Raw genomic sequence first — 23,385 nt, forward strand, 5'->3', positions numbered from 1 at the left:
CGGCCCCCCGAACCATACCAGGCCACATGCCCTCAACATTGGGAGGATGCTTTGGGGGTCTGTGACCCCTCAAAGCACCATGTCCCCATGTTGATGGGGACAAGGGCCTCATCCCCACAACCCTGGTTGGTGGTTGTTGGGGTCTGTGGGTGAGGGGCTTATCAGAATCTGGAAACAAGGGGACCCCCAGATCCCGGCCCCCCCTGTTTGAAATGGTAAGGGGGTACAAAAGTACCCCTACCATTTCACAAAGAAAGTGTAAAAAATTGTTAAAAAACACACAGACACCGTTGGGAAAAGTCCTTTTTTTAAAATAAAAAAAAATAAGAAAAAGATTCCAGCGGTGGTAATCCACTCTTGCTATCCAGTGATGGCTGATCTATTTTCTTGTCTCCACCGGAGACACTACGAGACCCGCCCCCCTCTGACACAAGGGGAAACCCGGGCTTCCCCAGTGACGTGCGGGTGACCCTGCCCCACTCTGATGTAACGGAAACCTGCATTACATCAGAGGGGGCCGGGGTCACCTGTAGATCACTGGGGAAGCCTGGGTTTCCCCTTGCGTCAGAGGGGGGCGGGGTCAGGTGACGGGGGCCCCATCCTCCTCAGCTAAAACCTGTCAAGCTGCCGGGATTCCCACAGTGTCTCTGGTGGAGACAGGATGCGCTGGACCATCGGGAGAGATCACCCATCGCTGGACCCCAGAGAAGAGATCAGGCATCGCTGGTCCCCGGAGAAGAGATCAGCCATCGCTGGATAGAAAGAGTGGATTACCACCGCTGGAATCTTTTTTTTATTTATTTTTTATTTTTAATAATTAATAAAATCATCCCCACAGACCCCCACAACCACCGACCAGGGTTGTGGGGATGAGGCCCTTGTCCCCATCAACATGGGGACATGGTGCTTTAAGGGGTCACAGACCCCCAAAGCATCCTCCCAATGTTGAGGGCATGTGGCCTGGTACGATTCTTTTCCTGCGGCCCGCCAGGTTGCATGCTCAAATAAAGAGTCTGGTATGGATTTTTGGGGGGAACTTTATGCCATTTTTTTTAAAAATTTGGCTTGGAGTTCCCCTTAATATTCATACCAGACCTGAAGGGCCTGGTAATTGAATCTGGGGGGAACCCCACGCTTTTTTTTTATCAATGACTTTCAATGACTGTTCTTTGTATTACGGGGAACCGACAATTCATTATAGCCGCGAGTGCTTTTAAATTACACTTTTTCCTGCAGAAATTACACTTTGTGCAGGGACAGTTCTAAGCACGGGAAACATGCGCCGCATTACAGGCATACTATAGACACCCCCCAGGTACAAAATTTAAAGGAATATTACACTTTTATTGTTTCACTTTAAGCAAACACTTTTTAGGACAATAACATGCATATAAGCCTTTAAAATTAGCACTTTTGATTTTGAACCTTCGAGTCCCATACACTTTACTAGGGTTCTAAAGTTCACACGAAGTTTAGGTCTGCTCGCAGGTTCTGGTGCGAACCGAACCGGAGGGTGTTTGGCTCATCCTTAGTGTTGATGCAGGCATCTTTATTTTTTCTATACACTGTGGTTTCCTTAACCTCCCTGGCAGTATGATTATTTCAGATTTTTGGTGCTGAAAGCGGTACAATTATTTTGCATGGAAATTTGGCATTTTATATTGTAGGTCTGTAATTCTTAGGAATAACTCCCTTAAATATATTCAAACCAGAGTCTAGTAGACATCCTGGGTATGATAAAATTTGAAAAACAAAATCATAAATTAAAATATAATAAATAACTATTAAGAATTATACCAAATAATAATATAATAATAATAAAAATTATCCAATATTGTAATCAAATCAAAAACACTGAAATCTGCTCAGTTGCAGAATTGTCACTGTCATTACTTTTCAGTATTTGATGACGAATTTCCCCAAAAATCGCTATCGCTCAATTCTGCGATTGATGTAAAGGGACAGTTTTGGTTGCTATGGACAATCTCCAGTTTCCAGGCAGAAAAAAACTGTTTTTATCATAAAAAACTACATGCAGGGCACCTGGCAGACCACTAGGGACAAAAGGGATGTGAAATAATTTCATACAAAAACGCTCGCAGGGAACGGAGCTCGGCTCCGTGATAGATCGAGCGGGGGACGAGCTGCCCACACAGCGAGGGGACATCGCTGGATGCAGGGGATAAGGTAAGCATACTCATCCTGGATCCATTGATGCGATCCCGAGTCTGGCTGGGGGGGTTACCGCTAATGGTACTGAATTTTCACCCTGAGCCAGACTCGGGAATACCGCCAGGGGGGTTAATAAAAGCAAGATTTTAGAGCAATAGCAGTCATGCGGATCATCTTTATGGATAAAAAAAGAAAAACTATACATATATATATATATATATATATATATATATATATATATATACCCAGCTTTAGGGTCCAATTTAGAAGATCAGCAAATGTGTACAGCCCTATCCAGATATACAAACCAATGCAATTCTGTTATATTTTAAGATTTATATAGTTCTTAGATTAAAAACCATAAGTCTGACATTTTTGTATTAATTTTGTACAGAGTAAGGTAGGGTTAGAACCTCTGTCGGGGTTGTATTGCTGTCCATGGCCTCACTGGGGAGATTTACCCTCTCTTTTATTCCTGCTGATCCAGTGATCTCCCAGCATCTCTAATTCTCTGATTTCCAACAGTAAAGCATATTTCAACCGCTGTTGAACGGTTGGGTTCCTCTCTTTCTTGGAAACATACAAAGCACACTCCCTATACTCTATAATCGTGTGAGGTACAGTACTGTGCAAAAGTTTTTGTCAGGTGTAAAAAAAATGTTGTAAATTATGAATGTTTTCAGAAATAAGTGTTAATAGTAAAATAGTGAACTGAAGAGAAATACAAATCAAATCAATATTTGATGTGACCACCCCTTGCCTTCAAAGCAGCAGCATTTTTTCTAGGTCCACACAGTGCACACAGTTTTTGAAGGACCTCGGCAGGTAGGTTGTTCCAAACATCTTGGAGAACTAACCACAGATTTTCTGTGGATGTAGGCTGCCTCAAATTCTTCCGTCTCTTCATGTAACCCCAGACAGACTCGATGATGTGGAGATCAGGCCTCTGAACCATCACTTCCGGGACACCTTGTTCTTCTTTATGCTGAAGATCTGTATGTGGCTGTATGTTTTGGGTCATTGTCCTGCTGCAGAAAAAATTTAGGGCCAATTACACCCCCCCCTGATTGCACGACATGATGAATAAGTAAGCAGCCATCTATCTTGTACAGTCCTCTTCAACACACAAAATGTACACAGAATCTGTCAGGGTCTCTCAGCAGCACAAACCAGGAGACAGGGATCGGAATTTGCACACTGCACAGCTAAGGGAGAAGAACTCTTAAAGCGGGATTCCGCTCTTTTTTTATTTTTTTCTTACCTGTCTCACTGGTGGGCGAGTGCTACCTTCAATTGGCATCCACGTCCGGCGTTTATTTGACCCCCCGCGCGACAAATCTTTTCCTCAGGATGACTTATAAAAACCTGCTCTGGCGTTTTCCATTTTAACTGTGGGCGTCTGAAGCCCACAGTCATTTACTTCCTGGTATATGATGACGTCTGGCTCCCAGCATGCTCCGCTCCATCTTGCACATGCTCAGTGAGAGCAGTGACAAGGAAAGAAAAACTTTCATTGTCCCCCATGGATTCTTGGGAAATTTCCCAGGGACCATTGCGAGGACAATAGCCACGCCTACTCCCACGGGAGGACAACCCGGAAGTCAGCTGAAACATCAGAAATAAAAGGTAAGTAAATAATATTTTTTTTTTTCAGGGTTCGTTTAGGTAAGTATGCCATCTGTTGATTTTAATAACATGAACTTTCATTTTTAGGTACCAAACCACTTTAAGAGTCTTATTGGAGGGAAGGAACACACTCCCCTCCTCAAACTACAGGAAAAAAAGGACAAACACAGGCTGTCAAACACAGGTTGTATGCTGGAACTCTTCTCCTAGTACTCATCAACTTTTTTTTCTTGGTGTCAGGAAAATCTGTCAGAAGGGACTCATGCAGATAACAGGAGAACCAGGCAGCAGAGAGAAATCGCACTCAGTGTTTTGGATGGAGACGAGTACACATGTTTTCGAGGTTTACAACTACTTTAACCCTAACAGTTGTAGTTCTGCCTTGACTCCCCCTGTGTTCTTCCTGGGGGGGGGTATCCCTCCTTTTCTTATGCTACATGGGGACAAAGCAGCTGGGAAGCCAGCCCTTCTTGCTTCCCTGGGACTTTTCTTTTCACTTTCTGTGGAAATGTCAATTTTCTTCCCTATTTCCTGGCTTGAAGACACGTCAGACACTTATGTTTTGCCTTATGGGTGAGGTCAGGACTGTCAAATGTAGCTGCCTGGCATGTATGCCCTTTTCAACTGACCCATCTTCTACTCCTCCGTAGGTCCCTCTGTGGGATTCTGTCCTTCTCTTCCACCTGGCTGGGTGGTAATTTTGCCTTTCTTCCAGGGTTTTTGTCCTCAGGGAACTGTATTTTGACAGATGTCTATTAGAGCCTCTGTGCATCTCTACTTTGGCTACAAGGTGCTTCTGCTCTTGTCTGTCTGTTCGGGTACGTTGACCCTTACTGCTCTTTTTATGGGCCTGCTGCTGCAGTTTTGTTGCCCACTTCTAGATTAATTACTTGGGGACATCCCATGGTTTAAGAATCAATTCCTATGCCCTGTAGTGTACGATTTAGATAAAATGAATTTTAACGTACCTGTAAATTTCATATCATGGAATACAGAACATGACATGGGTACCTTTCCTCTTCCTCTGTGACCTCCTTACTGCTTGCTAAACAACTGGAGATTCACAGAGTCAGTGGGGTAATACTACTGCACTGGGGGCAGTACCCAGCAAACAGTCCAATCACCTGAAGTTAGCGGAATATAACCTATGGAATAAGAATCAATCCCCTTTAAGAATCAATCCCCTTTTTTATTTTTATTTTTACTCCAAGAAATGAAATTTAAATGTCAACATTTTTTTTTTCTTACAAAAGTTGCAGTTTAACGTAACAGCTACAGTTATACACATTAGTAAAATGTCTATTTTATATGAATTGTTAAATCTTTTAACTTTACGATGAGAAACAGTGAGCGATTTTGGATATGGAAAAATGAATTCTTTTTTTCCTGTTTGTTAGTAAATTGTAGCGGTCTGAAGTTCAGCAAACCACGTATGGTACAGATCTGAACTCTCCTGTAAGCACACATTGCATACACCCACGGGAGAATATCAGAGCATGGAAAAAGTGAATGATATAGCCAGGATCTGCCTAAAACCTGGATTTGTTTGTGTTTTTAGAATTGCATGGTACTTAGTGGAAGGAAGAACACAGATGTTCCTCTGGAAGGATATCTAGTTGCTCCAATACAGAGAATATGCAAGTACCCACTTCTTTTGAGAGTAAGTATGCCCTGGTTGCTAGGGGATGTTATTAGAAGGGTAAAGCATGCTACTCAGTTTATTTCAATGTCTTTCATACAATCAGGCTCCCTTTCCTTGCTCTCCCTTTAACAGGCCCGTTATTATGCAGAACAAACTTGGCACAATAAAGGCGACATCTAACAGTGATCATTATGGAACAGTCTCATCAATACTGAGCACACCTCATATCCAGGATGTTTTTATATGTACTGTATATGCATTAAAAACATCCATTATTCATATACAGTGGTGTGAAAAAGTGTTTGCCCCCTTCCTCATTTCTTGTTCCTTTGCATGTTTGTCACACTTAAGTGTTTCGGAACATCAAACCAATTTAAACAATAGTCAAGGACAACACAAGTAAACACAAAATGCAATTTGTAAATGAAGGTGTTTATTATTAAAGGTGAAAAAAAATCCAAATCTTCATGGCCCTGTGTGAAAAAGTGATTGCCCCCTAAACCTAATAACTGGTTGGGCCACCCTTAGCAGCAACAACTGCAACCAAGCATTTGCGATAACGTGCAATGAGGCTTTTACAGCGTCCTGGAGGAATTTTGGCCCACTCATCTTTGCAGAATTGTCCTAATTCAGTTACATTAGAGGGTTTTCGAGCATGAACGGCCTTTTTAAGGTCATACCACAACATCTCAATAGGATTCAGGTCAGGACTTTGGCTAGGCCACTCCAAAGTCTTCATTTTGTTTTTCTTCAGCCATTCGGTGGTGGACTTGCTGGTGTGTTTAGGATCATTGTCCTGCTGCAGAACCCAAGTTCGTTTCAGCTTGAGTACATGAACAGATGGTCGGACATTCTCCTTCAGGATCTCTTGGTAGACAGCAGAATTCATAGTTCCTTTTATCACGGCAAGTCTTCCAGGTCCTGAAGCAGCAAAACAGCCCCAGACCATCACACTACCACCACCATATTTTACTGTTGGTATAATGTTCTTTTTATGAAAAGCAGTGTTCCTTCTACGCCAGATATACTTGGACACACACCTTCCAAAGAGTTCCACTTTTGTCTCATCGGTCCACAGAATGTTGTCCCAAAAGTCTTGGGGATCATCAAGATGTGTTGTGGAGAAATTGAGATGAGCTTTGATGTTCTTTTTGCTCAGCAGTGGTTTTCTCCTTGGAACTCTGCCATGCAGGATATTTTTGCCCAGTCTTTTCCTGATGGTGGAGGCATGAACGCTGACCTTAACTGAGGCAAGTGAGGCCTGCAGTTCCTTGGACGTTGTTGGGGGTCTTTTGTGACCTCTTGGATGAGTCGTCGCTGCGCTCTTGGGGTAATTTTGGGCGGCCGGCCACTCCTGGGAAGGTTCACCACTGTTCCATGTCTTCGCCATTTGTGGATAATGGCTCTCACTGTGGTTCGCTGGATTCCCAAAGCTTTGGAAATGGCTTTATAACCCTTTCCAGACTGATAGATTTCTCAATTGTTCCTGAATTTCTTTGGGTCTCGGCATGATGTGTAGCTTTTAAGGATCTTCTGGTGGACCTTACTGTGTCAAGCAGCTCCTATTTAAGTGATGCCTTGATTGTGAACAGGTGTGGCAATAATCAGGCCTGGGTGTGGCTAGAGAAATTGAACTCAGGTGTGGACAACCACAGTTATAGTATGTTTTAACAAGGGGGGCAATCACTTTTTCACACAGGGCCATGATGGTTTGGATTTTTTTTCACCTTTAATAATAAACACCTTCATTTACAAATTGCATTTTGTGTTTACTTGTGTTGTCCTTGACCATTGTTTAAATTGGTTTGATGTTCCGAAACACTTAAGTGTGACAAACATGCAAAGGAACAGGAAATGAGGAAGGGGGCAAACACTTTTTCACACCACTGTATGTGTGTTGTAATAGGTTATTTAACTTGTTTTTAATATAAATTATATGCACCATCAGGGCAAAACATGCCTAGATGAGCATTATGGCTGCTCTGGTACTTCCAAGTAAACTAAGCAAATTAAAGTGTTTTAGATAGAACTGTAAGATGCCATGAACTTCTTTTAGGTTCAGCCCTGTTTTCACGATGCCCCAATTCACTGCAGCCAACCCCCTGTTTGCATGGCCTATGTTACTTTACTAAATAGGCATTTGTCTATCTTTCTGTAAATTACTATGGTGGCGTGAGACATGTTGCTATACTAGTGTCCTTAAAGTGGTGCTCCACACAAAAAAATTATTAAAATTCTTAAAAAAATAAAAAAATAAACATTTGGATTTTTTTTTTAACTCACCTCTAAATGCATATTGCTAGGGGGTCCCTCGTAGTATGTCTCCTTCAGCTCTGCCCCCTCCCTCCTGTCAGTCATCTGGGACACGTGACAGGTCCCAGATGACTGTGCGCCAATCACAGTGCGGCGCCACTCGCGCATGCGTAGTGGGTGCCCGGCTGTGAAGCCACAACCGGGTGCCCACAGCTAGAATGCCGGCGCTGCCGAGAGGAGGGGAGAAGGAGTGGGGCTTCGTTCCCCCACTTTGCTGGACTCTGGGACAGGTAAGTGTCCAATTATTAAAATTCAGCAGCTGCAGTATTTGTAGCTGCTGACTTTTAATTTTTTTTTTTCAGGGGAACTCCTCTTTAAAGGACATTTACCCGTCCTCGAATCCAGCACTGTCCTCAACCATGTCGATTCTTCAGTTGGCTTCGGGTCCAGGCACCGACATCTTAACTAAGGGAAACCAGCAGTGAAGCCTTGTGGCTTCACAGGCAGCTTCCCACTGCGCATGTGTGAGATGAGCTGCGCTACGTGAAAGGTCCCACAGTCTTCTGGAACCTCTGATGTGTCCTCGAAGGCTGCAGGGGAAGGAGATTGGCCAAACTTTTGTTTGGATCACCTCCATGATCTGACCAGAGGTGAGAGTAGGTACCTGCCAAAACCAGGCACCTGGTCCCCCTCAAAAAAAATGCAATTGTTAAGGAGAAGGAGGGGGTGCAAACAAGTGGAACTTCCTCTTTGGGGGAAAGACTAATGTGTGTGCTGGAGGTGTGATCCTGCTGGCAAAACTAAAACTCTGACTATAAAGCTGGCCATACATTATACAATTTTCTTATTCAATTTTCTTCAGCTATATAGTACAAAGGCCTGCCTGATTGAATGTCAATTGAAAGTGTTTAGGTTTGACCTCATATTATATGGTTTTTGGTAAATCCAAAGGAAAATTGTACAAGAATATTGAATGATGTATGGCCAGCCTTGTTGACAAAACGAAACTGTGCTGTGAAAACGAAATGCTGGCATGGGCATATTACTAAATATTACTTATTTGAAATATCCCACAGTCAAGCCCCAAACTAATGTATCGGTTTAATATATGCATATATTTATTTATCTAAATATTTTTTTACACAGGAGTTACTGAAGAGGACCCCAAAGAGGCACAGCGACCATGCAAATGTGATGGAGGCACTACAAGCGATGAAGGCTGTGTGCTCCAATATTAATGAGGCCAAGAGAAGGATGGAGAAATTAGAAATGTTAGAGGAATGGCAGAGCCATATTGAGGGCTGGGAGGTGAGAGTCTATGAAAGCTGACTTGTGCTCTCAAAGTTGAATATTAGTCAAAATATTTTTTGAGGCTGCAGCTACAGTTACATTATTTACCTGTGATGAAGCATACCCCACATTGTGCGGACTGCTGTTTCATGTAGAAAATTTCGGGGAAGGGTGTCCAGTCCTCTTCCTGGTGTTGAACCTCTGGCATGGGGGGTTTAATAGCTTCTGGTCTTCAGGTCAAACTGCATTCAAGATGGTCCGACAGTGACCTGCCTCCCTCCCACCCCCCCTCATCCATTGAGAAAAGCCTGTGCATTGTTTACACTGAATGTAAAACAATCTCAGAATGGGGGGGGGGGGGAGCAGATGAATAACAGGATTATTTTCCATATGTGGAGATTGTATTACATTCAGTGTAAACAATCCATGGTCTTTTCTGAATGGATAAGAAGGGAGAAGGGAGAGGGTCTCAGTCGGACCATCTTGAGTGCAGTTCACTAGACCCAAAGCTACCATCCCTCACCATGCTGGAATGTGTGCCAGGAAGAGAACTAGGCACCCTGCAGAGAAATTTCTATACCACCTTTATTCCATGGGGTGGGGGGGGGGTGAATTAGTAGTTTATAGAAGACAGCTTGAAAGACAGATAAGAATGTTTTTACTTTTAGTTCAGTTCACAGGACAAAGACACTGCATGTCTAGAAAGATCAGCAGGTATGAAAATTCATTAAAGAAAGAGGTTTGGGACTTTGGATGAAGCATACAGCTGGGGGGTGACCAGGATGCAAATTGCGTCTGACCAGTTTGTTATATAACCGTAATTACTAAACTGCAATACAATGCACATAAAGAGTATAATAGAATAAAAATGTATTCCATATATGATGTGTACAATCAAAACATCATAATAAAATAACATAATAATCCATAATAATAACGTAAGACACATAACCCATGTATCACACGATACATATATAGAAGTGCATGATTGTTATTACATATTGCAAGGAACAGAATAAAATTGATGGAATGATTCTGACTATAAACATGATAGTGGCATCAGCATAGCTTGACGCGTATCGTGGATGACATCCACTCATCAGGAGCAGATGCTTAATATATATCTATAATTAATCAGTTGTAAACATTAATAATCGCTCTCAATGTAAAAGGACAGGGGAGGGGGAGGAAAAACAAAAGTATGGTCTGCTGCAATATCGCAGTCCCGGTAAAAATCACAGATCACTGCAATTACTAGTAGAAAAAAAAATTATAATCAAAAAGGCCATTAATCTATCCCCTATTTTGTAGATGCTATAACTTTTGCGCAAACCAATCAATACACACTTATTGCGTTTTTTTTACCAAAAATATGTAGAAGAATACATATCAGCCTAAACTGAGGAAAAAAATTGTTTTTTTGGAAAAAAATGTGGGATATTTATTATAGCAAAAAGTAAAAGATATTGGGGTTATTCTCTAGGGGAAATCCACTTTGCACTTGGAAGTGCAGTCGCTGTAGATCTGAGGGGGACACGCAAGGAAAATGAAAAACAGCATTTTAGATTGCACATGATTGGATGATAAAATCAGCAGAGCTTCCACTCATTTCAGATCCACCCCTTAGATTTAGAGCGTCTGCACTTCCAAGTGCACTTTCAGTGCAAAGTGGATTTGCCTTTCGTAAATAACCCCCATTGTGTTTTTTTTTTTTTTCAAAAGCAGCCGAGGTGATCAAATACCACCAAAAGAAAGCTCTATTTGTGGGAAAAAAGAGACGTCAATTTTGTTTGGGTACAGCGTTGCACGCCCGCATAATTGTCAGTTAAAGCAACGAAGTGCCATATCTCAAAAAATGGCCTGGTCATTGAGCAGTCAAATCTTCCTGGGCTGAAGTGGTTAAAAACAACACTTTATGCACTAAAAATTGTGAAAATGTATCATTTAGGACCGCTATTTTTCTCCATGGAAAACCTTATGGTTCCATTGGAGGTTTCTAGGGCTTCCTTAAGCAGGCATTCTTACCACCACTGTAAAGGGGGGGATACTGTCTGCACTTTCCACCAATAGAAAGGGCAATTTCCCAATGACTCCCAATAGACTATCCTTAGCAGGAGTTCCCTGGGACCTGAAATTGCTAAAGTTTTGCATTTATTTTGTTATTCTAATCTAATGTGGACCAATACTGCAGTGCTTTGCAGGGTGTCAGTATTATTTATATCAACCTCTGTGCTCCGAGAGCTTACAAACCAATGTGCCCACGCAAACCCAGCACGCACAAAATGGATTAGTGTGCACCAAGCCTTAGGGACAGCCAAAGGGAAAAGAAAACACGAGAGAAAAAAAGGGGTAAACTTTTATAACAATGCATCTTACATCGTAAAAGAAAATAGTTACATAAGAAAGCACTTTATTGCAACTAAGTATTCTGGACAGCTAAGGAGTCCCACCTCCTATCCTGAACTTAGCATTGATGACCTTCAGGCAGGTATTGCACTATCCAGTACTGCTGGCATGAGACCGAAGATGATTTGGGCATTACCACTATTAGGCTACATTCACACCAGTGATTTAGGTTGGTGCATATTGTAATGGCAGGAATCTTCTGATTGCTGTTGTCGCCCAGAGCACCACCAGCCCTGTTCACTATAATGACAGGTCATCGCGGCCACAGCTATACGTGGCTCTCTGCAGCTCTCGCCAGTGTGAATTTAGCTTTATAACCTTACAGGCAACACCCAACATTGCTGTCTTTGCTTCTTATGGAAATATTGCTTTCTGTGTGTACTGGTGATGGTGGTAGGAATTGAGAAGAAGTGGAGTGGCGGCAATAAAAAAATATAAAGGTATCAACACTATGTCACCCTATGTCACTCAATCCAGAACAAAGAAAAGGTTTTGGCTGAAATTTGGCATTAATAACTTTTTAAACTCGGAAAATCATTTTGTTGAGCAAAAAAGGGCAATCGAGTAATTTTTTTATACCCAAAGATTATAGCGCATGGCCAGCAAATTCAATTGAAGGTGCACCCTATGAACCGTCGGTTTTACCCATGAGACATGATGTGTATTTTCAAATTTTTGCCTTAAAGCGTTTGTTACTCCAATACTTCATATTCCTGATATGTGCCTGCTGTATCATGTACTTGTATGAGAAAGTATCCTGTTCTCTTTGTATTGCTTCTTTTATGTGAAATCCCTGTTGTTCCTGCCAGTCCCTCTGCTTTCCTATTAAAAACGAATGCCACTAAGAAGAATAGCACCACCAGCTCTATGCAGAACATAGGGAATCTGAAATGTAAACACTTATAAAAAAAATGGGAAAAAAGGTAATTTTATATATATATATATATATATATATATATATATATATATATATATATATATATATGTGTGTGTGTATATATATATATATATATATATATATATATATATATATATATAGATAATTTTTTTTTTTATCAATTCAAAAATGTTTTGCCTTTCAGTTCTATATTAAACTGAATGGTTTGTTTTACAAGGTGATTGTTTACAATCACTTTAACAAAGCAATCACAGAAATATCTCTGTATCAGCACAAATGAGATACACCACTGAACTCTTTGTCGTGTAACACATTTGGGTTTGTTGAATAAACATCTGGAATTCGGCAGATTTTTAGGAATAGGAACGAAGAAACAAAGAGATTTCCTAACAGAAGGAAACATTTAAAAGGGAGGCATGGCTTTGCAAAAGATAGTTATTTTTAGAATTAGTGAAGATCAAAGCATGGCTTACATCCCCATTGCAAACAATATGATGTGGCTTTTTTATTAGTATGGACATCCTGGCAATAAATGATCATCTGTTGCAACATAACCCCCCTTCTTACTAGTTGGCCTACAACACCAGACCTTTCATGATTTCTTTCCTTGAAGACAGTGGGCATGCTCTGCCATTCATTCTACACCCTGCCTGAAACCATTGGTTCCAGAACCAAGACTTAAAAACACCATAGCAAAAGTGGCAATCTCCTTTTTCTCCAAAAATAATCAATACACATGCACTACCTAATGGCCCTGTGATTTAATTTTCAGTGTGTTTTCTGTAATGTCCTCTGTGAGCTCATTAACATCACCTTTTCCCTCTTACTTCTGTTTGTTCAGAACAAGCAGTGCACCTTAGTTTTGGTCATGTGCACTACTCTAATGCCTTGTACACACGGTCGGAAATTCCGTGTGTATGCAACACCAGTTTAGGACAAAATCCGTCGGAAAAAATCAGACGGATTTTGTTGTCGAAATGTCCGACTATGTGCATAATAGTCCATAGTCCCTAGTCCATCTCTTCAGAAAGGGGGGCTATGTTCCTATGTACAGGGAGAATGAGTGTAGCCACCCTCTAATAGGGAGAAGGGTCACAGCAGCATAAAATGGTAACTTTACCTACCTAACAAAAACATGGGAATGATATACAAATTAGGATCTTTGTCTATAACACCCTGTCCCAAATTTCAATTTATCAATGGTACGTTTGTCAAGCTTCTCCCATTTTAAGAGCTTAAACTTATAGCTATTCGGTAAACCGTTGCAGGGATATGGTTTTAGTGCTAGTACAGTAAATAGGAACTATATTAGAATATTAGAAGTGCATTAGACATGATGTACATATATATATATATATATATTATATATATATATATATATATATATATATATATATATATATATATATATATATATATGTGTATGTATATAGATATAGATATCATTTAGAAAAAAAATATTCTATTCTAATGTTTTTCTGTGCTTTTCATTTCTTTTCTATTATTTTCTATTCTATAATAGTCTTTTTTTTATTCAAATTCAAATTCATTCTATACGAAATTTGAATTTCGGAACATGGCTTCTCGAATTTCGTATAGAATGAATTTGAATTCCAACAGAAAAGATTTGAAAAGAATGGAAAATAATAGTATTTCGAATTTTTGCAAAATGGTTATAAAGAGTTTACTTTTTAAAATTCGGTAACATTTTTTCAAATGCGGTAGAATTTTTTCGAATTTGATAGTTTTTTTCGAATGCGGTCATATTTTTTCAAATGCGGGGGAATTTTTTCGAATTCGAATACGAAACTAAACGAATCCCGAAAATGAATGGAACGAATGCAAAGAATTTAACTAAACAAATTTTGTTAAATAACGAATTGAAACAAAACTAAAATAAACACATTTTTCCATCCTGCACATGTCTAAAGTACATACAGTGCCTTGAAAAAGTATTCATACCCCTTGAAATGTTCCACATTTTATCATGTCACAACCAAAACTTAAATGTATTTTATTGGGATTTTATGTGATAGACCAACACATAGTGGCACATAATTGTGAAGTGGAAGGAAAATTATAAATGGATTTTTTTTTACAAATAAATATCTGAAAAGTGTGGTGTGCATTTGTATTCATCCCCCTTTACTCTGATACCCGTAACTAAAATCTAGTGGAACCAACTGCCTTTAGAAGTCACCTAATTAGTAAATAGAGTCCACCTGTGTGTAATTTAATCTACGTATAAAAACACCTGTTCTGTGAAGCCCTCAGAGATTTGTTAGAGAACCTTTGTGAACAAACAGCATCATGAAGGCCAAGGAAAACACCAGATAGGTCAGGGATAAAGTTGTGGAGAAGTTTAAAGCAGAGTTAGGTTATAAAAATATATCCCAAGCGAAACATGGTGGTAGCAGCATCATGTTGTGGGAATGCTTTTTTTAGCAGGGACAGGGAAGCTGGTTAGAGTTAAAGGGAAGATGGATGATGGCAAATACAGGGCGACCTTAGAAGAAAACCTGTTAAAGTCTGCAAAGACTTGAGAACGGGGCATACGTTCACCTTCCAGAAGGAAAATGACCCTAAACATACAGCCAGAGCTATACTAGGTTTTTTTTTCTTACTGAAATTATCTGAGTATGTTTCTTATATTTGCTTTATTATATTTTAGCCATTTTCTTCATATCTTTTGTCGCTGTTATCTTTCAAATGAACCATATTTTGTGCATGCAAATTGATAAGAGAAAATGCATAGACATTGAAAAGAGTGTACATCTTTGTTTTCTTGTTTATTTCTCTCTGTTTTGGTACTGATTAAAAAAACATTTATTTTTATCTAGTACAAGGTAATTTACATATTTGGTGTATTGGATATATTTCATACGTTTGTTTGCTTTGTTAGGGATCCAGCGTAACAGACACATGCAGTGAGATGTTAATGCATGGTGTCCTTCAGAAGATTTCATCTGGGAATATCCAAGAGCGGATCTTCTTCCTCTTTGATAACCTTCTAGTATATTGCAAAAGAAAACATCGGTAAGAGTCAGAGAATTTATTTTATACTGTAGGTCAATGGAATTGATATAATGTATGCACTGGTATCAGTGTGCTTTTATTTTTACTTGACTTGTTTTTATTTCATTATATGTAGTTTTATATGCAGGCAAATATGTCTGTACAGTACATATACATACAATTGTGCTCATAAGTTTATATACCCTGGCAGAATTTCGCTCATGGTTAGTGTTTGGCTGAAGCCATTTATTATCATTCAGCATTAGTTTACTCTTTGTAAATCATAATCACAACAGAAACTACCCAAATTACTCTGATCAAAAGTTTACATACCCTGGTGATTTTGGCCTGATAACATGCACACAAGTTGACACAAGGGGGTTTGAATGGCTATTAAAGGTAACCATCCACACCTGTGATCTGTTTGCTTGTAATTCGTTTGTGTGAATAAAAGGTCAATGAGTTTCTGGACTCCTGACAGACCCTTGCATCTTTCATCCAGTGCTGCAGTGATGCTTCTGGATTCTAAGTCATGGTTACAGCTTCAACAGCTTCTGTTGTCATTATGATTTAAAAAGAGTAAACACAGTTGATTAATAAAAAATGGCTTCAGCCAAACTAACAATGAATGAAAGAAACGTTTTTGTGTTATCATTCATATTCTCTGAAAAATGGCCAAGAAATCAAAAATTCTGCCAGGGTATGTAAACTTATGAGCATAACTGTAAATACATCAAGTCAACCCAAAATGGGAAATATACCAGTTACAGCAGTGACTGGTATATTTCTTGCGCCAGGTGGTTTTGATGTGTTTTCGATTATTAGAAAAGAGGCATTCCATTTATTCCATATAAAGATTAAAATTGAACAAAGTAGAACCCACATGTGTCATAAAAGCAAGCACAGTATACACATATTACTGAAAGTAACATATATACAAAATTGGAGAAGCAATAGAATCGGTGCACTTTCAGACTTTAGTCTCTACACGTTTCATGGAGCAGCACCCACTTCATCAGGAGAGAGCCATAATATTTTTGTATATACTGTATCAGGGATCATGGGAAAACCATGTCATGAACAAAAAAGTATATAGTAAGGTAAACTTACAAATAAAAATAAAAAATAATAATACAAAATACCGTAATTGGAATACAATTCATCTACATGATGAACATACTTACAAAGAAAGATGTACAAAGGGCACCATCAGCAGAATAGTTGTATCAAAGATCACAGCAGAATTGGAGCGACTCCAATGGGGTAAACTCTGTCCAGGAGATGAAAGAGGAGTAAACCAGGGGGGACAGGGTGCACAAAAGGGGCCCAACAAAAACAAATAGAAGAGAGGTGAAATGAGGATGAAGGACAAAGAGGGATGAAGTAGGGGTAGGGGTGTAGGGTGTATTTAACTAATGGACCCTGTGTGACCCTAATGCCTAGTACACACGATCAGAAAATCTGACTAAAAATAGCAGTTTCGAAGCAACAATAATCTGAATGTTAGTACACCGCTTCCGAGAGCCGATCACGACAGTTCATGCGAAATTATCCGAAGGGACAAACATGAAAATGTTTCTCCTACAATATCAGAGCTAATGATTTTCATTTAATCAGTACAGTAGTTGTCCAAAAAAAATCTGACGATGCTTAGAAATGATGCAATACAATACATCACATTACATCACTTCAGTTGTATTCTGTTGTACGAGAATTTTGGTAACCTATTGGTTTTCGATATAAGATTAGCATGCAAAAAACAAACAAAAAAAAACAAAGATCATTTGTCTAATATTCTCATTGGGTGTACGAGGCTTTAGGGAGGCAGGGTAGCTGAAGGGCTTTGAAGGCGATATGGCAGCTCTGAGAGGGAAGCTCTTGGACTGAGTTGCTTTCCCCACTCTCTGTATATCTTGCAGTGCAGACCTCCTTCTCATAGTGATGCCCACCCCCAGGGAACAAAGCTTCTACTTCTTTCCCTCTCTGATCATGTGATATGTCGCATGACAAGTGTACACAAAGAAGGGCAGCCTGCCTTTACATCCCGGTGAGTGCCTGTACCGAGCAGGAGGTCTGTACTCAGCGAGTGCCCTGTCTGCTTGCTCTTTTCTGCTCAGAGTAGGCTGATATTGATGGGAGAAGAGAGCAGTCCTTGCTCTTCACTCCATTGTTCAGCTGTTCGTTGACAAGAATGACAACAGCATCACTGCTGGGGCTTCTGATATCACAACTAAGATGGTGGCCCTCAGAAGCAGTCTCAGGGCTTTTGAATATCAATATAAGGGAGGCCTTTATAGGTGGATAAAATGCCAAAATATGGTCAATCAACAGGGCCTGTTTAATGTGACCCTTTTAGGTAAAATAAAGGGATTGATTTACCAAAGGCAATTAGTTGCCCTCTGCAAGTGCAGTTGCTCCGGAGCTTAGTAAATGCGGTAAGGCTTCACGTTGCAAAGAATACCCAATCACGTGCAAGGAAAATACAAAACACAGCATTTTTGCTTGCACATGATTGGATGATGGAAGTCACCAGAGCTTTTTCTTGTTTGTTAAGCTCTGGAACAACTGCACTTGAAGAGTCTATTTGCCTTTTTATCAAATCATCCCCAAAATGTCTACACACTATCCCTTTGAGAGGAAAGTGTATCCCCTTCTGGGGCGCATGCTGCCAAATGCTGCACATTATAAAGAAATCTTCCTCTGAAGTGTGTTGAGATACTGACACTACCGGGATTATTGATCCTCTGTGTTTCTTATTGCACTCTTTAGTTTTTTTCCCACTGTCCCCTACAACAATATGCAATGCAGTAGTGACATGGAGGTCAGTAGGAGGAACCATTAAGTGCTGCAGAGAACATAGGCGATCAACACTTCTGGAAGTGCCAGCTTTCCTGCAGATTTCAGAGGAAGATTTCTGTGCAAATGAGACTTGTTCAGCAGCACGGGCAGCAGGAGAGGTGGTCATTTACACTTTTCTTTTGCAGGGACAGCTTTGCAGACATTTCTTTTTTTTTTACCCAATAGACAGACACAAAGTGCTTTAAGTCAGTCTGTAGTCTGCCACCCTGCTATTTTTTTATTTTTTTGGGTGTGTGTTGTCTCTTTATGAATGCCTGTCAATTCTAAACCCTGGTGTGTATTGTCTAAATAAAAGTAATGTCTGTTCTGCATATTTAAGATGAGGACCCTGTTTAGACTGCACATGTCTTTTGGTTGTTTTCTACATTTTGTTAAAAGCTATAGCTCCAAATATAGCGGTTTTCTAACCATGTGATGCTTGAGGAAGTCTTGTGGAAGTCTCTTAAAGTTTTGTAAATTGTTTGCATTTGTGTATTTGGCCCTCCACTTCTCTTTAGATAAATAATCTCTTACATTCCTGTATTTCCTCTGGGAAATGGGATATTGATGGTCAGAGAACTTGCTGACAGCAGTGTTCAAACAATATCAAACATGAAGTCCCCTCTATAGCTATAAATACAATCCACACTGACAAGTTGCTGAACTGTAGTATAGAAGTAAGCATGTCCCAAAAATACTGTTCAACACACAAAGGTATAAATAAAATAACAACTTAACATCATTGACAGTTCTTTCAAATAGCATGAAAAGAAAGAGCAGTTTATAGTACATAATACATCAACTTACACTTTAAATTGGACCTTGCACTAACAAAGCTAATTAATTCAAGCTTCCCTAATAAAGTTAAAGAAAAAAAAAAGTGTAGCTAAACTAATAATATTCCTTTTGACAAGATTCTGGGGAATGCTGAGTAGATGGGAATGAGGGACACCTATTACCAAATGTATGTAGGCATAGAACCCTCCCCCAGCACGTCCCCTTTAAGGTGAATTATACAAAAATTATTAGTTAAACCCACAAATGCTTTTTTTTTACCACTACTATTCCTTATATTTGCTGTTGAAATTTGACATTTAGAAATTGGTTGAAAGGTTTAGCACTGGAAAACACTTTTTTAAGATAAAAAAGTAAATTATATATACAACTACATAGATCAGGCCAAAATGAGGGACACATGAGAAGGAGAGGGACAGAGGGACTTTATTCCAAATCAGGGAGAGTCCCTCGAAATCAGGGACAGTTGGGAACTATGCCCACATGTAATGAGATGATGGCCCAGTATACTTTGTCTCATGAAATTTAAACACCTGGCATTCCCCTGGATCTTGCCAGAAGGATAGTGATGTCACCCTCTGCACTGTAGAAGGAGAAGCTATGGTAAGCAAATTTATAAACTTTTTTCCTACATGATTTTTCTTACTTTTCTGTCGTGTTTGGTTACGGTAGGAATAAGCAGATCTTAATTTGTAGTGCAAGGAGTTAGTGATCTTGCTAGTAACACATATCATGTCCTCATCGGATCTCCTTTTGGATTTGGCATCTTTGGCCATCTTAGTTGGCTGGCCTAGGATCCCAGCACAAGTCATTGTACATTCTAATAGTGTTTGCAAGCAGAATGTATGTCTCCTCTGCAGTCAAAAACCTTCCTACGCACAGTTTTTTTTCTTAGCTAGAGTGCCGTCTTAAAACTGGACAAAAAGATTTTACATTTTTGTAGAATTGTAAGTGTACTCTCTGCATTATCTTGACAATCTTTATGTTCTCGGTAAACTCACCACACCCAATTTAATGTGATATGACTTACAGCAGGGGTGTCCAACCTGCGGCCCTGGACAGATATGAATGAGGCCCAACACAAAATTGGAAACTTACTTTAAAGTGTTGATTTTTTGGATTTTTAGATTTTATGGAATTTTTGGTAAAAAATCAGTTTACAGCACCTGTATTTGTGAGCAACTATTTTCACAGATGAAGCACGCAAAGGGCTAAATTATATCTAAAATATCTGATGAGCACCTTGAGAATTCATAGAGAATTGCTACTACATCCATCGAACCAAATATACCGTATATACTCGAGTATAAGCCGAGATTTTCAGCCTCTTTTTTGAGGCTGAAAGTGCCCCCCTCGGCTTATACTCGAGTCATCGCTGTCTGCCCGCTCGATCAGCGTGTCGAGCAGACAGACAGCGGCCATTCTATTCAAAAGCCGCGCCTCCGGCTCCGCCTTCGCCTGTGATAGGCGGAACACTGAATTTCCCAGCAGCCTGTGTTCCGCCTATCACGGACATCGTATCATCCTCGTACTACGGACGAGGATGATACGACGTCTGTGATAGGCGGAACACAGGCTGCTGGGAAATTCAGTGTTCCGCCTATCACAGGCGAAGGCGGCGGCGCAGCTTTTGAACTTTACAATGGCCGCCGACGAAGAGGGCACGGGACGGCACGGCACGGGACGGGACGGGACGGGGGCAAGGCAAGGCACGACACGGGACGGATGCAAGGAGGCAAGGCACGGCACGGCACGGGACGGAGGCAAGGAGGCAAGGCACGGGACGGAGGCTCGGGACAAAGGTAGGCTGGACACACACACACACACACACACACACACACACACACACACACACACACATGGATGGAGACACACACAGGGATGGATGGATGGATGGATGGAGACACACACACACAGGGATGGATGGATGGATGGATGGAGACACACACACACAGGGATGGATGGATGGATGGATGGAGACACACACACACAGGGATGGATGGATGGATGGACACACACACACACAGGGATGGATGGACGGACACACAGGGATGGACGGACACACAGGGATGGACGGACACACAGGGATGGACGGACACACAGGGATGGACGGACACACACACAGGGATGGACAGGCATGTCTCACCCTCGGCTTATACACGAGTCAATAAGTTTGCCAGTTTTTTTGGGGGTAAATTGGGGGCCTCGGCTTATATTCGGGTCGGCCTATACTCGAGTATATACGGTACATAAAAGTACATTATCTATATCAGTGATTGTTAACTTGTGATATGCACGACTATTTCTGTTCATTATTATAGTTAGTGGATTCTATGTGTGGCCCAAGATAATTCCTCTTCTTCCAATGTGGCCCAGGAAGCTCAAAATGTTGGACACGCCTGGCTTAAAGTGCTGACCGCAATACGTATATATATATATATATATATATATATATATATATATATATATATATATATATATATATATATGTTGCAGTTTGCAAGTTGTTTACCGGAGTTATAGTTGAGGCTATCAGCCATAACCCCAGTACCCCAGTGTTTTTTCTTTTGAAGTGGTGGCTGGCTTTCTCATGAAAGCGCTTTGAGTGGTTCATGAGCTGCTGGAATGCTTTCAGAAGCAGTGGGAGGAGACATCCCCCCCCCTCCTGGCGCTTGCCGACGTAACTGAGAATAAATCTAACAGCACTAACAAAAAAAAATATATGTATGTTCCTGCCAATGATACCAGGACTATTTCTACCCCCACTTGCCACAGTCTGGCCCACCTAAAGTATGAAGGACAGTAAACTGGCCCTTCAGTTAGAAAGCTGGGAGACCCCTGAGTTAAAGGATAATTAAAAAAAAAAACCTGCTTGATGAAGACACACCAGGCGTACTCCCTCTAGTTGTTCAGTTCTGCTTTTCTCCTGCTTCAGCTACACCCCCGTGATATTCAAAGGGTTCTGTAGAGATATCCTTACATACACACTCATAGCCAGGACTAGAGCCTGAATAGACGAGCATCTTTTTAAACACCCAGCTGTGCTAGACACTCCCCTCTTCCATCCTCAAAACTGATTGGCTGGTGGTGCTTGCGATTTCCCTGCAACCTTGACGAGTACATGCTCTTACCCAAATAGAAGTTCAGAGAAGCTGTGCTGAGGGAGCCGGAGCCAGCAGCAGTGAAGAGGCCTGGGTAAATGTTTGTGCCCACGTACCATGCATTTTATGTAATGGGGTTGTTTTTACTATGTAGCACTTACCCCCCTACTTTTCTGGGCTTACCGATTACCTCCACCAGCTCATACTCGTTTCTTGCTTAGGGGTTCCCAGGGTTGATGACCAGTAACTGTAGAGACCGACACTTGAATTCCTTGTTAGGATTTTTATTTTGCATGAAACAGTTGAACAAACTCAGTCTCTAAGTTGGGAATATAAGATATCAGGGTAAAGTTTAGCTCATGTGCTTGGAACTGCTGACTTCAAAAAAAGTCTCTCTCTCTGTACACAATCCAGGGAATAGCCACTTGCAACTGGATTCCTCAATTGTTGGATAAATCCTTAAGTTTGGGTTTAGCAGCCAACAGGTAATTCTAGCTTTTCAAAGTCTCTCACACAGACTTGGTTGGAAACTTAGTTATAACTGGAAGGGTAGAAGTAGGAACTTTTCTTACTGTACCAGAATCTTTCAGCCGGTCTGGCGGTACTGTAAGAATTGTGGATTCAATCAATGTCCATGGCAGCTCCGCTTCCAGGCTCTTACTGAGCAGCCAGCCTTGTGCGTGGCTCTCTTACGGAAGAGTCCTCTCCTGGTCACGTGTAGAGTTGCTGGGCCTCTCCAAACCCGAGACAGCACCGGAACACCTTAGAATCCTCCTTCCAGTTACTGCACCTCGAACTAGCCAGTTCTGAGGTTTGGAAACTGATGGATCCGCACCCCAGGCCATGAGGGCCCCTGGGGGCTGGTCAGGAGAACCAGGACCACGGAGTCAGCAACAACTTCTGGACTGGAACCCAGAACCACGTGACTTTGGCACCTTAAGTACCCTCTCCTGGACTACGCAGTGAGACAAACGCGCCCACTGATCGGCTCTGAGATGGGGATTAGTACCCAATGTGTCCAACCAGACTGTGTTCTAAAGCCTCCCACAGGTGTACAACCCCACCTATGACCAGGCAGAACTTCTATACAGCCCAGCCAAACTGATGCCAAAGTACAATTTAGCACAATTAACTCCAAAACTTACTATAGTTTTGAGCAAAAACTACATTTAAATACATAGCACTCACTCGTTAGGAGTACCGGTGCTACAACTACACTGTTTAGCATGCATAGATTAAAAAAAACTTTTAGAACCACTTTTTTTTTTACTAACGGACTAAAAGACCATAAAATCTGTGTTGGTTTTATATATAGTTTTTGCAAATTAACTTTTGTTCCCTAGCCTAAA

General features: G+C 40.8%; 1 protein-coding gene across 1 annotated transcript in view; it reads left to right on the forward strand.

The window, feature by feature from the left end:
* Nucleotides 1-23,385, forward strand: part of PREX2 (phosphatidylinositol-3,4,5-trisphosphate dependent Rac exchange factor 2) — a 436,082-nt gene that overhangs the window by 112,472 nt on the left and 300,225 nt on the right. The window contains exons 5-7 of the mRNA XM_077492842.1: nt 5,357-5,458; nt 8,840-9,001; nt 15,190-15,323. Coding sequence (XP_077348968.1) covers nt 5,357-5,458; nt 8,840-9,001; nt 15,190-15,323 — 398 coding nt within the window. The remainder of the gene's footprint in view (nt 1-5,356; nt 5,459-8,839; nt 9,002-15,189; nt 15,324-23,385) is intronic.

This window comes from Lithobates pipiens, unplaced genomic scaffold (genome assembly GCF_037356315.1).
Source record: "Lithobates pipiens isolate NorthernLeopardFrog02 unplaced genomic scaffold, aLitPip1_a1.2 Scaffold_19, whole genome shotgun sequence".
Taxonomy (NCBI): Eukaryota; Metazoa; Chordata; class Amphibia; order Anura; family Ranidae; genus Lithobates; species Lithobates pipiens.